This window comes from Mercenaria mercenaria, chromosome 14, assembly GCF_021730395.1.
Source record: "Mercenaria mercenaria strain notata chromosome 14, MADL_Memer_1, whole genome shotgun sequence".
Taxonomy (NCBI): domain Eukaryota; kingdom Metazoa; phylum Mollusca; class Bivalvia; order Venerida; family Veneridae; genus Mercenaria; species Mercenaria mercenaria.
The window spans coordinates 63,362,780-63,380,593 of record NC_069374.1 but is presented as its reverse complement, the minus strand read 5'-3'; the positions used below and the strand labels follow the sequence as shown (position 1 = coordinate 63,380,593).

At 34.1% G+C, this 17,814-nt stretch overlaps 1 protein-coding gene across 1 annotated transcript in view; it reads left to right on the top strand.

Moving 5' to 3' along the window:
- The window catches only part of LOC123527054 (uncharacterized), a 491,978-nt gene extending 486,265 nt beyond the window's left edge, over nucleotides 1-5,713 (top strand). The window contains exons 12-14 of the mRNA XM_053523703.1: nucleotides 40-111; nucleotides 3,577-3,669; nucleotides 5,666-5,713. Coding sequence (XP_053379678.1) covers nucleotides 40-111; nucleotides 3,577-3,598 — 94 coding nt within the window. The 3' untranslated portion in view covers nucleotides 3,599-3,669; nucleotides 5,666-5,713. The remainder of the gene's footprint in view (nucleotides 1-39; nucleotides 112-3,576; nucleotides 3,670-5,665) is intronic.
- Nucleotides 5,714-17,814: the final 12,101 nt, after the last annotated feature.

Below are 17,814 nucleotides of genomic sequence, written 5' to 3'. Positions count from 1 at the left end.
ATATGAATTAAAATGTTTTTGTGTCATTTATTTTTACAGGGAACTGAAAGGTGGACTTGGGGAAATGAAGTTGCAGTCTATGGTCCTGTTTGCCCTGTGTTGTAGGACAAAGTAATTTTGAATTTCTGTGTTTAAAATTTCTGTTGCATATCAGTCTGTTTAATATTGCTATCAGAAAGTATTTTTAATCTGTGATTCCATTTCACATACTTGTTAGCAAGAAGAATTGCAATATATGCACAATGTAAATATTGTGAATGTGACTTTTTAAAAACCTTGGATTGACAGTGATAATAAAATTTATTCAGAACAATCCCTGTGGATATTCATTACCTAGATATTGAATTAGATTTTCACCTAGCATTTTACATAAGCAATTTATTGACAAGTTATCACTAAATCAGCTAAACCGGTAACAGTTTGCTATTAACTATTTAGACACTTGAAGTATTAAAGTGAAATTTTTGGTTTTGAAATTATTGGATACTTGCTTATACTTTATATTATTTATTTGATTTAATTTTATAGATCTGAAGAAGCTTCTTCTCTGCACATCAACTGAAATTAAGAAGATGTTTGAGAACATCAAAAATGACAGTCAAAATACAGGTTAGTCCCATTGACTTCTTTCAGTTTATGTAATTCAGCATATTTACTTACTACATTTGTAAATTTAACTCTATCCATTTTGTTTTTATGAAATATGAGTCAAGCTAATAATTCAAGCAATCTTTTGCTGGATTTGTTTGAATGTAATGGGTGTATGTAGATATTGTGAAAGTCATTCTCTGCCATATTAAACACCCACAAAATAAACTGGATAAAAATTTGCAATTGATAAAGACTGAATTATATTACTTAATAATCTAAACTTACTGGTTTTCTACACTGAACCAAAAGTGGTAAATATCCTTGCCTAACTTAAACAGCAGTATTTGCTTGTTCTCAAGGGGGGAGAAAATGTTGACTAAGCAACAAAAGTTGTTTCTACAGAAGTGTGATAGTGACAAGATCATTATTACTTAAAAATGTATTACGACTGTTTATGGGCTATTAACTGCAAACTTCGTATCTGAAAAGATGGGTTAAATGAAAATGAAAACCTGCAGTTTTTCTCAGCATCAGCATTTGATGTGGTATGTCTCTGATGTGTAATAATTGCTTAAATTGATAAAACATTGCACAAGTCTTCACTGATACTACAGTACTTTAATTAAGATACCTAACAAGATCAATAGTTTTAATACTTGTAGTATTCATTGATGAAAATATCAAATATCAGTTCTTTTTTTACTATATAGCAATGGAAAATAAGACTGCTGGTTGTCCAAGAGTGACATTAACCCCATCATAAATTACCTTCTTGAAAAAGAAAAAAAAGACAGACTGAGAGGAAGGGTTTCAATGATGGCACAGACTCTATTATAGGTAAGTTGCCACTTCAAATAATGTAAACACACATGAAACAACAATTCTTGCTATACTTCCCTTTCTTTCATAAAATAGAATTTCTGCACATTGGATGGCAAAAATTTAAACAATTCTCAACATGAATATAGCTGATTTTCTAGTTAAAGTGTAATATTACTGTTAGATAGAACCATTGTTTTTATATATTTACAATGATTCCTAAAATGGTTGGGCTGAAAACTGGTATGCTGCAAAACAGGCCATTGTTTTGGTAGATAGAAATAATCCCATACAAAATTATTTTTCATGCAGAAGTATATAAAGATATATAAGGACTTACCCCTTGTGCTAATCAACTCCACACAAGGACTCTTTGTTTTTATTTCATATTTCATATTAACTGATCTGTAAAAAAGACTGATTTTCAAAGATTATGTAACATGTATGATTTTAAAATCAATATTTATTGAATTTAGGTCTACAAGCTACCCCAACCAAAGAAGTTTCTGTAAAGAAAGGAGTACTTCCAACCCAGCCTGTTTCGTTATACTGTGCATATGGCAGAAGTGGTATAAGGAAATAATATAATTGACAGGTATTGCTACTGAAATAAATTGTAGATTCAATAAACACTCTAGCCTATAATTAGGCTTTATGAATTTAAGTTTTAAAAATTAATCTTCCATTTTATTGAATGAAAATTAAATTTTATTTATATACTAAGACAATGAATGATTCAGTTTAATAGCCCTGGTGTCAAAGACATGGGAGGTGTATATAATGTATAAACTATAAGACTGTCTGTCACAATTCCTTGTGTACTCTGCTATCACTATTTCCATCAAATTTAGATGAAACTTGGTATACAGCATCAATATGAAGTTGATATGCGCATATTATCAGGACTTTCAAATCCTATTTAATATTAGCTCCCCTGAGCACAAAATGCTCAAGGTGAGATATTGTTATCACTCTGTGTTTGTCATCGTCCGTCTTCAACAGTCTAATAAAATCACTGACATGTTTGTTGCTGGGTCATCTGTGTGAAAAACTAGATTACTAGGTCAGTTAATAGGAAATCTTGTAAATACTTAAGGCCACATTGTCTACCTCATCTTCATAGGACTTTGTCAGAACATTTGTCTCCTAAAACCTAGGTCAGGTTTCACCCTTTGAAACTTGGTTATTTGTAGTCAAAAGCTAGATCATTAGGTCAAATCATAGAAAAACTTGTTAACTCTGTAGGGGCCACATTTTCTTCTTGATCTACATAAAACTTCGCAAAAATGTTTGTCTCTATGAAATCTAGGTCAGTTTCAAAACTTAAATACCTGAGGTATTAAACTATGTTACTGGGACAAATCACAGAAAAAACCTTTTTAACACTATATAGGCCACATTTTTTTCTTGATCATCATACATTTTTTTCATAATATTTATCTCTGTGAAGTCTAGGTCAGTACCAAATTGGGTTACATGGGGTCAAAAACTAGGTCACTAGTTAAAACTTTGCCAGACTATGTGTCTCTATGAAATCTAAGTAACTTTTGTAACTGGCTTACATGACTTAGAAGCTATGTCACTAGGTCAAATCATAGAATAATATTGTTAACACTCTAGAGGTCACGTTTTTCATTTGATATATTCATTATATATTTTTATCAGAATATGGGTCACTTTGTATATAGGTTAAGATGAAACGAGATTATCTGAGGTAAAAAAAACTAGCTCCCAATGTTAAAGCATATAAAAACCTTGTGAACAATCTATGTTTGATTTTCATTAAACTCTAGGTCAAATTTGAAACTGGATATCCTAGATTAAAATAGTCACCAGTTTTCCCTGTTTGGCTGTATGGAAAACTTTGAAAAGCGTTGTGTTTAGTTTTAAGTCAATCTGTGAAAGTCAGGTGAGCGATCTAGGGCCATCGTGGCCCTCTTGTTAGCTGTGAGCATGTTATACATTAGTTCTTTTTAAATCCAATTTTAGATAAGTGTTCCCATGTAGGTTTGAATATTGATTGACATAGGAGAAAGTGTTGCTCAATCTGTTCTTTCTGATTACCTCCCTTTATGGTACAGTTTTAATGAAACTATTTTTCATTCTTGTGATTAAATTATTTAAAATATGAACTTCAAAAGCATTATTTTTTTAATTTTATTTCAGCAACAACAACAAAAAATTATGAATTTTTCCATTGATTGGTGGTGGAGGGGATAATATTGTTGTCAGTTTGAGAAGTAGAAGAAAAAGTAAATGGTAAGAACACCAGTGTTAACTCCTACTGTGCACAACCTAGATTTATTTCATGCTTAACAAGAATTGCACATGTCATAAAATGTTAAAAACATAACCAGGAGGTTGGTCTGCAGTTTGGATCTCAGTGATTTTAACATTGTTGAATATCATTATTTATTTAACATTTTAGCTCCACTATTCGGAGAACAGGGGTGCTATTCTACCCGCCCCGGCGTTAACATGAGCTTTCTTGGTTAAAGTTTTTCGGCAGTCTTTGTCTTTCTTTGTTACTATTGCTTATATCTTACTGTAACTTCACATTTACATTGTTCAGCATGCAAACAAAGTATTTGCAGGGGCTGGTCCCATTATACCCAAGGTCAAGGTCACGAAGGTGTTATACCAAAGTTTATTTTTAAGGTTAAAGTTTTTCGGCAACCTTTGTTTTTCTGTCATATCTTTGTTACTATTGCTTATAACTTACTGTAAGTTCACATAAACATTGTCCAGCGTACAAACAAAGTATGTGCAGGGGCTGGACCCATTATACCTAAGGTCAGGGTCACCAAGGTGTTATACTTGGGTTATTTTTAAGGTTAAAGTTTTTCGGCAACCTTGGTTTTTCTGTCATATTTTTGTTACTGTTGCTTAAATCTTACTGTAAGCTCACATTAACATTGTCCAGCATACAAACAGAGTATGCGCAGGGGCTAGACCTATTATACCCAAGGTCAAGGTCACCAAGGTGTTATACTTACATTATTTTTAAGGTTAAAGTTTTTCGGCAACCTTTGTTTTTCTGTCATATCTTTGTTACTATCGCTTATATCTTACTGTGTGTTCACATAAACATTGTCCAGCACACAAACAAAGTATGTGCAGCGGCTGGGCCCATTATACCCAAGGTCAAGGTCACCAAGGTGTTATACTTACATTATTTTTAAGGTTAAAGTTTTTCAGCAACCTTTGTTTTTCTGTCATATTTTTGTTACTGTTGCTTAAATCTTACTGTAAGCTCACATTAACATTGTCCAGCATACAAACAGAGTATGCGCAGGGGCTAGGCCTATTATACCCAAGGTCAAGGTCACCAAGGTGTTATACTTACATTATTTTTAAGGTTAAAGTTTTTCGGCAACCTTTGTTTTTCTGTCATATCTTTGTTACTATTGCTTATATCTTACTGTGTGTTCACATAAACATTGTCCAGCACACAAACAAAGTATGTGCAGCGGCTGGGCCCATTATACCCAAGGTCAAGGTCACCAAGGTGTTATACTTACATTATTTTTAAGGTTAAAGTTTTTCGGCAACCTTTGTTTTTCTGTCATATTTTTGTTACTATTGCTTATATCTTACTGTAAACTCACATAAACATTGTCCAGCATACAAACAAAGTATGTGCAGGGGCTGGACCCATTATACCCAAGGTCAAGGTCACCAGGTTGTTATACTTGGAATTATTTTCATGTTGAATTTTTTCGAAAGCTTCGTTTATAGACATATCTTTGGTACTAGGCAAGATAATGACTTGAAATTAAAGATATTTCCTTATAATCATCATCTGATATGACATGAGACATAAATTCATTTTACAGTCAAATCGCCGAATAGTGGAGTGCGCTGTCTTACGGACAGCTCTTGTTTCTTGAAGCATTATGTTATACATAGAAAGATATGCCAGCAATTGTCAGTTGATTTTATTATCATTGATGAAAAATAGAAGCGGAGAAATATACAAAAGCTAGATCAGGCAGATCTGATAATGTTACTTTAATAAAACAATTGCAGTCTGTTGAGCCATTGGATATGATGTGATATTCATCACTCACTCCATTCAAGATTGCCTTATTTTGGAGACTTAGGGAAAGATAGAAAAATCTATCCCTTGCATATGCCCGAACAAATGTATACTTTCCCCCGCTAGGTAGGCAAGAAAATTACATCATATCCGATGATTCAGTAGACAACAATTGTGTAAGATAACACATTCATACATTTTCATTTAACTTTATAGACTCGGATCAAAGACCTTTCTGAACAGATTGAGAAAACAGAAGTCTACAAAACAGATCAAAGATGATAAAAAGACGATGTTTATGCTCTGGAAAGAAAAAGATGCTGTTTGAAATAGAGGACATTAAGTAAAAAAAAGCAAAGACCAACAGCTATTTCTGTTAGAAAAATAAAAAAACAACAATAAATTAAAGTGATCAGTTTTCCCATTTGAAAACGAGGTATAATATGTATCTACATTTGTGTGCGCATTTTAGCGTTGTGATCAAATATCTATTTCCCCTGAAAAGAATGTAATATAAATTTGTACAATAGTGTAATTGTCCCCGGATGGATCATGAAGTATATTATAAATATTCAGGGTGTCATGTGCAGAACCCAGACCCTTATCTCAAAGGTCAAGGTAGCAATGTTTGGTAACGTTTTTGTAATAAGCTGGTATAGATCTAGTAACCGTTACTGGGAATGATTTGAATTTCACACATGTTGATTGTGATGACATGACAAACACTGTGTAAGTTCCATAACTCTGTTTTGATATTATGGCTCTTTTTTACTCGGGATTTTTTTTGTTGAAAATATTGTTTGGATCTACTTTAATTTAATACTATCAGAGATTTGTACATTTGTTTCTCATTATGCGAGTAAATAGACCAAGAATCATTACTCAGACATGCATTTTGTTAGTATGAGGTGGATGAATTTTGTTATGACCCTTTGTGGTCTTTATGTATTTTTTTTGTTAAATTTTTAGTTTAGATTCACTTTTCAAATACTAAAAATGTTACAGCTTTTAAACTTTATACACAGTAACACTTGTCTTAATTATCATTAAATTAGTAAGGAGTAAGAACCATAGCTTCCTTTGCAGCTTTTAAACTAAGTACACTTTTCTTAATTATCAATTTTGTCACCAAACTTGGTGTATAGAAAGCGTATATAAATACTTTACTAGTGGTTGTACTTAAGGCTGAAAATGTGGTTTTATGCCAGTGTTCTGTTCAGAAATTGCATAAATGAAGCAGACATTGTCTGAAAGTGATCTCTAGATTAAGTTTTAAAATGATCTCTTTTGCTTATAACGAAATTTACTAGTTTATCAATTCTATACATTTATATATAATTCTTTTAACTCATTATGTTAAAATACATATAATAACATTCTTATATATTTTGAAATTGAAAAAAAAAATTGATAAATATTCTGTTCCTGTACATCTATAATTATGAAGAAAAATGTAATAAAATTTCAAACAAGTCATGTGAGTTGTCAATAAAATTTTAACAAATATCGTATATCTCTTTTTTGTTTATCAGAAACCTCATATCCCCACATACCTCTGTCCCACCAAATTGCACCCATCTGCTACTACCACAATCGCAACAAAATATGTTTTACATATTCCACACCTACGTCTTATATCGTAACCGGACAATATACCTCCATCCCACCATTTTTTCTTATTTTAAATTTACTTATATTGTTTCAATGAAGCCCTCATACCCCACCCTAGAAAAAGAAACTGATTATTCTTTAGATTTCCTCATATCCACCCCCACCTCCCCTTCAAAAAACAACAACATATTTCTCACATTCACTTGTATCCAATCCCCATTAACCACCATTCATGATTTTCGTTCACATTTTTTGTTACATATTCCACACTAACTATTTATTAGTACACCCTACTCTGTTTTACACACATCACAGTGACCTTGATATTTGGGGTGCCTAACCTTAAACCAGTTGAAAAAGTCGCCCCCTTGCCAAGACCAATCCTTACGTGAAGTAGTGAGCAGTGGTAAAGAAGATAATCATGCATATAGTGAAATTGGGAAAATTTCGATAAAATTTTAACATGTTCATGACGACGCCGGAGAGTACAATATATAGCTTTTTCAAATAGTCGAGCTAAAATGTTGGAGCAAGTATTCATGAAATGCACCTCTCCCGGAAAATGGAGACTGCTTCAACTTTTGGATAAATACGTTAGTGATATAAGATCACTTGGACGAGTTCTATATCCATATTTACATGAAATGCCTACTTGGTACACATAGATAATGAACATGTATACTTTGTTAATCGTTTTTTTCTATAACAGATACATAACATTGACTTATTAGCTTATCACAAAGGTGACATCACACTAAAAGAAAAAAATCTTGTATGTAGGTCTACATACATTTGGCGAGCATATAGAACAAAATGTTGCAAACCTCGCTCAAATATAGGCCCATATGTACTAGTGCTATATATAAGTGATTGACGAATGTGTGGACAAATAAAAAAAGCATGCAGTTTGATATTAGCAATGAAATAGTTTACGATTTAGAGAAGTACTAAAAAAGCCCAAAAATTCTGGACTGCATTTCATGGAATATCCGACATGTAAGCCTAATTGTGTTATTGGATATCATTAAAAATAATTAACTTTTGACATTGCACTACTTGTTGAAAGCACATTGAAAACTACTGACAGCGATGATGGAATACCGACCAAATTTTTCAACTCATTTTTTGATAAAACACATTTGATAATTTACCTAAACTTATAAAATTAGACTACATTTTTGAAAACGGGTAGAAATAGCTACAATTACGTAACACATGATCAAAAACCGCCATATATGCACTTACGGTAACGTTCTCAATAGCAAGGCAAGATTTATATGTAAGTCCGGACACGTTAAGATACATCCGATATTACTGTACATAAAAACACATGTGGGTCATTACGGTAGATTTGGGTAAACAAGTTGTAAATGTTTACATTGGAAACGCTATAGACCAATCGTGTATCTGGTATTGTTGAAGTCACCGAGTGCGTGTGTTTCTTGCATTTTCGCTCCAAGGAAATGTGTCTAGCTGCTGTTGTTCTAGCAATAGCCCTGACACTGACGAACTCCACGGATGTCTACATGTAATGAGCTCGCTGTCACAATGGAGCGTAATCATCCTGAGAGATGGTGTTTGGTGGAGAGGGGGCGGACCGGGGTGGGGTGGGGAGCGGGGAGACGAGATATTGGACGATTCAACGCATTATGATGATGATATTTAGCAAAAAAGACTTTTGATCCTACGAATTCCTGTTGGCACCTATCGCACTCCCTGTTTTCACACCTAGATAGGACTTGTAACGTGTTTATCATGTCAGGATCCACTCACATCGGCGATGCAGCTCTAACTTCTAAGCGTGTTAACAAAATCCGCCATATTTGAGTAATAATTATAGATTTGAGGAAGCCTTAGAGCTGTCTCAAATTAACAGACTCAACTCAAGCTTTGAGATTTGAGTTGAGTCAATAAAATGTTCGTGAAACGCATCTCAAATAATTACTCAACTTAAGTCAAAAGATGAGTACACTATTGAGTTTAAGTCATTACAACAGACTTAAGTTTTTTTGTGAAACCGGGGCCTGGTCCTTTTCCGAAACGAAATTAGATTCAAAAACATTTGCTCAAATTTATAGGCATAATTACACTTTGCTTAAAAAGTAGTATAATTCGTGTTTTTGAAAGTTAGAGTTTTTAAAAACAACTTTCAATTTAATTAATGATTCTTATATTTTAATTTTTAGGGTAGCTTGCTACACATATAAGTAGTTTGCTTTCCATGAGTATCAGAAAATCAAAATTAATTGATTTTTACAACATCTTATTAGAGCAATCGAAAAGACCAGCCGATGTACAACGACGTTCAATTGTAATTTCTCCTCCGACGAAAATACGCTTCCTTGGTATCATTTAAAGTATTGTAAAATCCAGTGGAAATCATAAAGTAGTGCCGATTCACTTTCTATCTTAACCGTCAGAAGAAATTAGTTATAGGTGAAAGAACTTTTCGAACCACACCATTTTGTTATTTTTTTGTGAATGACGTCAGGGTGCGCGTGCATTCTCGCGGAAAAGGTCGTCTTTAATATGAATATACCGATGTGTTTGTACCATTGTCTTTATACGAAAATAAACGCCTTTTCCATACAAAATATATGGTACATGTAAATCTTTACTAAAACATAAAGGTAAATGAAATATTGTGTAAGGGAATGTAAAAAAACTGAAAGTTTGGGTTTGGTATTCCTATTCCTGACCCACCCCTGCCCGTTCGCTTATACCTCGAATAAACAATGACACATCAATGAAAAATTTTAAGCTTATTCAACATTTTTGAATGCGCACCATGTGTTGCAGTCATTTATAATTTGTGTAAATTTATTTATTCTCAAATGTTTTACTTCTTTTCATAGATTATAAGATTCTTTCACTGGTTGTAGGTGCAGATGGGAATATCCGGCCTTGAGGGTAACTGTTTAGGCGGTAACGAGGCTCCCTGCCGAGAAACCGCCTAAACAGTTCCCCGAGAGCCGGATATTTCTATCTGCACCTATAACCAGTGACAGAATCTTTTTCTTGCATACCGATTTCAAGAAATAATAATAAAAATAAAACCAATCGAACGGCTTTCTTTTTAGAACTATTTCTTATAGCAGTGTATTTAAACAAAGCGCGGGAAACCAACGTCCGTAAACAGGAAAGACGTCATGACGTTTCAAAACAAATAACAATGTTTAGTTCCGGTTTTGTTTTATCATTTGAAGCGTAACGTTATGAATTTTTAATAAAATAACGCGATTTGAATCGAGAAATATACTATCAGGAACCAAGAGGAACTGTCAAGGTATTGAATTGTTATTCCGTTTCTTAAATAAAATATGAATTACTACATAAATCTTCTACATATATGTAGTTCGTAATTATATTTTATACGCCATTTACAACACGAGAGTCATCTTACACCCCGGGGTGTAAGATGGATTTTTCCAGCACCGGTAAAAATACCGGAAATCCCCGTCTGGTATGCAATAAATTTTTCATAGAACTTACAAATCTGCCATCATTCCACGCGTGCGCACTTCATCATTTCATACATAGAGATTATGTCTACTATAGTCTGTCCCACCTAATTTTGGACCTCCGATAATTTAGTTATACTGTATATAAAATTGTCAAAAATGACATCGTTAATACCAGACGGTTAATATCTCTAGGCACCTTTTTCATTTTTTTGAAAAAAAGTAAAATGAAGTTAAAAATCAAGATTTTATGTTTTTCCCCATAGACTTGCATTGTAAAATGACGCGACGTCCATTTCAAGATGGCGGCGTCCAGACAAACGTCATTTGGGGGTTTGCTCACAGTTAGCGACGTCAGATATTTTTATTGTTGAATAACAGACATGGACAATTAAAACAAACTTTGTCCAAAACTTGTAGTATTTTCTTGTACGGAAGACCCTGAATTTTACTTCAAATTAAACAGTTATTCCCGTTTCGGGTTTTCAGCTTTTTTTTTCTGAAAATGTTTGTACTTACTAGTTAGCATTGACGTAAAATAAACACATGTCTCAAGTCAAGTGCGTATCATTGTTTCAGCCGTAGATATCGTAATAGAGGTGGGGACAGCGGAGATGCGCGCAACCCATTTAACTCATTTTCATTATGGGTTACTGTTGTTTATAATAATCGTATCAAAGGTTTGAATGATAAACGTCTGTTAAAAGGTTGTTTTTAAATAGCATGAATACATAGTTGTGTACTGACTGGTGCTCACTATTTTTTGTGACCGTTCGATCAAGGTAAAACAGTATTCCTCAATGCAATTAATGATTTAAAATATACATATTTCAATTTGAGACAACCGCCTATATAAGGGACTACGTTAAACAAATAATAATTGCCTTTATTCTTTATAATAACATAATTATATACCAGTTTTTCAATTCCATCCTCGCGTCTTTATTTCTCATGCTCCGGTCGTTCAGTGAAATCCAAAGTGGCATGTTAAAACATTTTTGTGCTATTGATAGGCATAGTAGACCTATAGACAAAATAAAAATATGAGCCGCGCCATGAGAAATCCAATGAGAAATCCATGAGAAATCCAACCAGCATCCGCGCAATCTGGTCAACTGCCTACTGCAATTAGAGAAACCGTTAGCGAACAGCATGGATCCTGACTAGATTGCACGGATGCTGGTCGCAAATGCATCATGTTGGTTTTCTCATGGCGCGGCTCATATGACCTTTTGAAGGGGTATTTTGTTCTTCAGCTAGATAAAAGAAGCATGTTCAAGCGCGTCAGTTACTTTCATTTTCAATGAAATAAAAAAAAACACGTCACACGTGTTTTTTGTGTGTTTTTTTTCACCAAGAAGTACATATACGAAACATTTACTTCTATTACAAACGGGGCAGTACATAGCTATATTGAAAATTCAACCAAAAACACGTTGAACGTAAACAACAACAAAAAAAAAAAACACCAAAAAAAAAAAAAAAAAAAAAAAAAAACAACAGTTATTCCTTAAAAAATGATTTGTAGCAATTCAAACTTTATATAGATATTCAGTCGAAAAATTCGTACTTGAATGAACTTTACCGTACTGTGTATAACTAGCTTATTAAATACATCTACCCATCAAGTTCATTACAAAAATATACTCAGGCAAAAATGACGATATCAATTGCCACAACTTGTAACTAACGCAACATAGCCTACACTGCGGTCATGTATAAACAGTGATATAGTCACATGCCAAAAGAATCTTATTTTATCAATATATAACTTTGTGAAGTTGTGTACTTTACCATTATTCCACAATTTACTTGCTGATAACTCTCTGTTACAATTACTAATTAATACGCCTATCCAGTAATTCAATGGCCAGATTCATTTTGTTGACTTTTTCATAGGAATCTACATTATCTAGGATGGTTTTTAATCTGAATACATTTAACAAGTACTGTTTTTAAATGTGGTGATAATGTTATAGAAACTGTTGACAAGTATACTTACCTTGGAATTGCTTTACACGAAAACCTTGATTTCAATGTTACTGCTAAACATGTTTCTCAGAGTGCAAGCCGTGCATTAGGTCTGCTAATCGCAAAGTGCAAAAAAGCTGGCGGCTTACCTTTTGATGTCTACACAAAGTTATACGACTCTGTAGTATGGCCGGTAATTTCGTATGGTGCATCAGTTTGGGGCCATAGAACGTTTGGTTGTATAAATGCTGTCCAAAATCGCGCCATGCGTTATTTCCTTGGAGTTGGTAAATATACGCCTAATACTGCCATTGCTAGTGAAATGGGTTGGCAGCCACCAATAGTCCGCCAGTGGACTTCTGTAGGTGCTTTCTGGGCCCGATTAGCTAACACAGATAACTCTAGGCAGAATAAACGAATTGCACTCTGGGCAAATGTCAAATCACATAGCTGTAAAAACTGGTTTTATTATGTTAAGAAATATTTGCGAGATAATAGCTTATCTGAGTTTTGTAACATAGAATCCCCTATGTATAAACGTTTATTGACTGATCGCTTAACCAAATGTACTATGGATAAGTTTATTAGTCCCCTACTGGTTGAAAACCAGTTTTGGGGATTATAGGAATGCTCTTTTCCGTCATTCCGTCATTCCGTCTTTCCGTCATTCCGTCATTCTGTCATTCCGTCATTCCGTCCGTCCGCAATTTCGTGTCCGGTCCATAACTCTGTCATCCATGAAGGGATTTTAATATTACTTGGCACAAATGTTCCCCATGATGAGACGACGTGTCATGCGCAAAACCCAGACCCCTAGCTCAAAGGTCAAGGCCACAATAGGAGGTCAAAGGTCAACAGGGCTTTTTTCCTGTCCGGTCCACAACTCTCCCATCCTTGAAGGGATTTTAGTATTACTTGGCACAAATGTTCCCATGATGAGATGATGTGTCGTGCGCAAATCCCGGACCCCTAGCTCAAAGGTCAAGGTCACAATTGGAGGTCAAAGGTCAACAGGGCTTTTTCCTGTCCGGTCCATAACTCTCCCATCCATGAAGAGATTTTAATATTACTTGGCACAAATGTTCCCCATGAGGAGACGACGTGTCATGCGCAAAACCTGGACCCCTAGCTTAAAGGTCAAGGTCACAATTGGAGGTCAAAGGTCAACAAGGTTTTTTTTCCTGTCCGGTCCATAACTCTCCCATCTATGAAGGGATTTTAATATACTTGGCACAAATGTACCTCATAATAAGACGATATGTCATGCACAACTTTCAGACCCCTAGCTCAAAGGTCAAGGTCACACTTAGCAGTCAAATGTTAACATAGCATGAACAGGGTCTGTTTCGTGTCCGGTCCATAACTCTGACATTCATTAAGGGATTTTAATATTACTTAGCACAAGTGTTCCCCATGATGAGACGACGTGTCATGCGCAAATCCGGACCCCTAGCTCAAAGGTCAAGGTCACAATTGGGGGTCAAAGGTCAACAGAGTTTTTTTCCTGTCTGTCCATAACTCTGCCATCCATGAAGGGATTTTAATATTACTTGGCACAAATGTTTCCGATGATGAGACAACATGTCATGCGCAACACCCAGTACCCTAGCTTAAAGGTCAAGGTCACACTTTGAGATCAAAGGTCAAGAGGATTTTTTTCTGTCCGGTCTATAACTTTGTCATGCAAAGCAGGATTTAGATATCAGTTGGCACAAATATTCCCCTGGATAAGACAACATGTCATGCGCAAGAACCAGGTCCCTAGGTCTAAGGTCAAGGTCATATTTAGAAGTCAAAGGTCAAATTCAAGAATGACTTTGTATGGAACATTTCTTCTTCATGCATGGAGGGATTTTGATGTAGCTTGGACCAAATGTTCACCACCATGAGGCACCCTTGTTTTTAGAATTACATCCCTTTGTTGTTACTATAAATAGATTTTATTGTAACTTTTTTATTACTGGCAGTAGAGAAAAATCGAGACCACTTTTCTGTGGTACAGCATGCATGTTACATCCAATTTTTAGGTGTATTTTGACCTATCTCTACCTGGTAAAGAGTTTCTTGTGGACTTATATTATTAATTTTTTTTTTTTTTTTTTTTTTTTTTTTTTAAAGAATTAATTTCCCTTTGTTGTTACTATAAATAACTTACATGATAACATTTTTATAATCAGCCAAAAAAATTCAATATGAAAACAACTGTGGGTTTTTATATATGCACATTTTAATCCAAGTGTGTTGTTATAATGTTATAACATATTGTATATGTAGTACAATATTGTTTATACATCATTGACAGATATCAGTTCATTATGTTATACTGCAGTAGAAAAAATTAGGTGCCTTCCAGTAGGGGACTTTGTATTGCATGGCAATACTTCATTCACTTGTTGTAGACTGGTCCGCATCTGTTAACAGTACAATAGGCCCGTCTGGCCGAGGTCATAACAAACTCAGAACTTATCGAATATTTAAACAACATTTCGAAACAGAACTATATTGTAAAATGATTTTGCCTGCAAGACATAGGTCTGCATTTAGTAAATTTAGATGTGGAGTGGCTCCATTAAGAATAGAAACCGGAAGGTTTGAAAACATCAGGCTAGAAGACCGTAAACGCCCTTTCTGTGATTCATTAGAGAACTAGAGTCATGTTTTACTAGACTGTGAAATGTACAGTGACCTAAGAGAAATACTTTTCGAGAAGGCATTGTCTTGTGAAAGTAATTTTATAAATATTTGCGAAGATGACCAAATGCAATTTTTTTTACTTATCCATCTTTAGTGCGAGTTTGTGCCAAAACCTGTTTTATATACTTCAAAGATAGTATTTTAACTTGTGTAAATAATGTCTCACTTTTTTTTATAGATAACTATTGTGCTTTTTTTTTTTTCTTTTATTCTATACGGGAAACAACTGCTAATTAGTTCACTCTCGATCTGATCGAGGCTGATAACTGATCTTTTAAATCATTTCTTAAATGCTCGTTAGTGCCCTTTTTCATCATTCAGTTTTTTTTCCAAACTTCCAGTTTTAATTAGCTTTTAATTTTGAAATTAGCAGTTGTTCCTCGGATTTAGCATGTAAATACTATTATTTGTCTCTGTGATTGTGTTTCTAGATTAAGTATACTGTGATAAGTCTCTTATAATTCTTTTACAGAATAGCTGTGTACAGTTGTGCAAGCCTATTGAAAATGATAATTTTATGTTCTGTTAAGCTACGTATCTTATTATGCATTTAGACAAGAGTGAATTGTTACATGATACTAGTACTATGTAATTTAATATCATTATCAGTCCAGTAGATATAGAAGTTAGTAAAATAGTATTTATCGAATCAAATGTGAATTCATATACAAGTATATATCGTGACAACAGAGGGGGGGGGGGGGGGGGGGGGGGGGGGGGGGTCCCAGTTAGGTGTCTGCGCAAAATGTTTTTTGATTTTATTTATACTTTGTGGTAACATACCTACATGTATTAAATTTCATTAACAAGTATTGTTGTTACTAGTTTTGACTTACTTTCATAGATATTCACATTTAAAGTGGGTGGGGTAATCTGACATGTGACCAGCCAGGAACACAATTTTTGTTATTTTTTTAAAAATGGTTCTAACTTTTACCTGAAACTTTCATGATAAAATAACTATGCAATGGACATTCACACAACATGTTGCATTTTAAATTGTACTGAATACTTTTTTCTTTACAGAGCCACAAAGTGGTCTAATCAAATTTACTGATTTTCAATGGACGAACTTTACCAAAAAGCTAAAACATTTTTCATTTGTTGTGATATTAAGGTGTTATTTTCAGCAGATATTGTAAACTAAATAAACATTAAAATGACAGTATATCAGTATACTCTGATTAATATTGGATGAGTGGTACACTCTCAAACTGGGAAAAAGTGGGTGGGGTAAATAAATATTCGAAGCAACACTACAAAAATTGTGCAGTTGTTAAGAAATGGCCTCAGATTGTCTATTACTATCTTAATTTTATTAAATACAGCATTGATTGATAAATTTTAACAAAAAAATCCCATTTTATACATGTGTGTCATGGAAAAAGCATGGACCTTGAACATGACATGTAGACAAACCAAATTAACCCTGAAAGCTCAAAGTATTTAACAAAATGTTTTGCCTGAGTCTGAGGCAGTATATTTTGAGAAAAGCTATTGTTCAAATTAACATTAAATTTTCTGCATTGATTTTTCCATGGCACACATGTATAAAGTATTATTAAAGTGAAAAAAAAAATGTTAAAATTTATCAACCAAGTCCGTATTTAATAAAACTAGAATGTGTCTGTAGGACACAGGGTGTGTCCCCCTCCCCACCCCGCTACCTCTCGCATGGTACATTTGTCACAAATAAGGGGAAATAATTCAAATGTTTGCAGTCTTAATGGGGTATAGCCTCAAAAAACTATGAAAAGGATTCATTATTCTATACCATATACTTTATGAGCATCACAAACAAAAAATCCACTATTTTAGCTATTTCAAGGGCCATAACTCTGTAATAAATGCTAAAATTCTCAAGAAGTGCCATGTGTGCAAAGGTCACATTATGATTAAGATTCAAGCAAGATTTACATTTAAATACTTCTGAGTAAGGCACCGAGAATACTTCTGAGTAAGGCACATAATTAGGTAAAAATTTGCATTTATCAGTGACTATTTCAGGGGCCATAACTCTGGAAATAGGGGGGAAACCCAGATAAAAATAGTATATGCGCAAGTTCATATCATGATAAACACTCATCAATTTATATCAAATACTTTCTGAGCTAGGCATGTCACAAGGTAAAAATGTGCATTTTTGACTATTTCAAGGACCATAACTCTAGAAATAGGGCGCGGACCCAGATTAAAAATATGAGATGCGCAAGTTCATATCATGATTAAGACTAATGCAAGGTTTCATGAATCTATATCAAATACTTTTTGAGCTAGGCATGTCACTAGGTGAAAATGTGCAATTTTTACTATTTCAGGGGCCATAACTCTAGAAATAGTGGCGGGGCCAGACGAAAAATAGAAAATGTGCAAGTTCATATCATTATAAAGACTCATGCAAGATTTCATCAATTTATATCAAATACTTTTGAAGCCAGGCGTGTCACAAGGTGAAAATGTGCGTTTTTTTACTATTCCAGGGGCAGTAACTCTAAAATTAGGGGGCGGAGCCAGATGAAAAATAGAAGGTGTGCAAGTTTAAATCATGATAAAGACTCTTGCAAGGTTTCATCAATTTATATCAAATACTTTTTGATCTAAGCGCGTCACGAACTTTGGACGGACGCA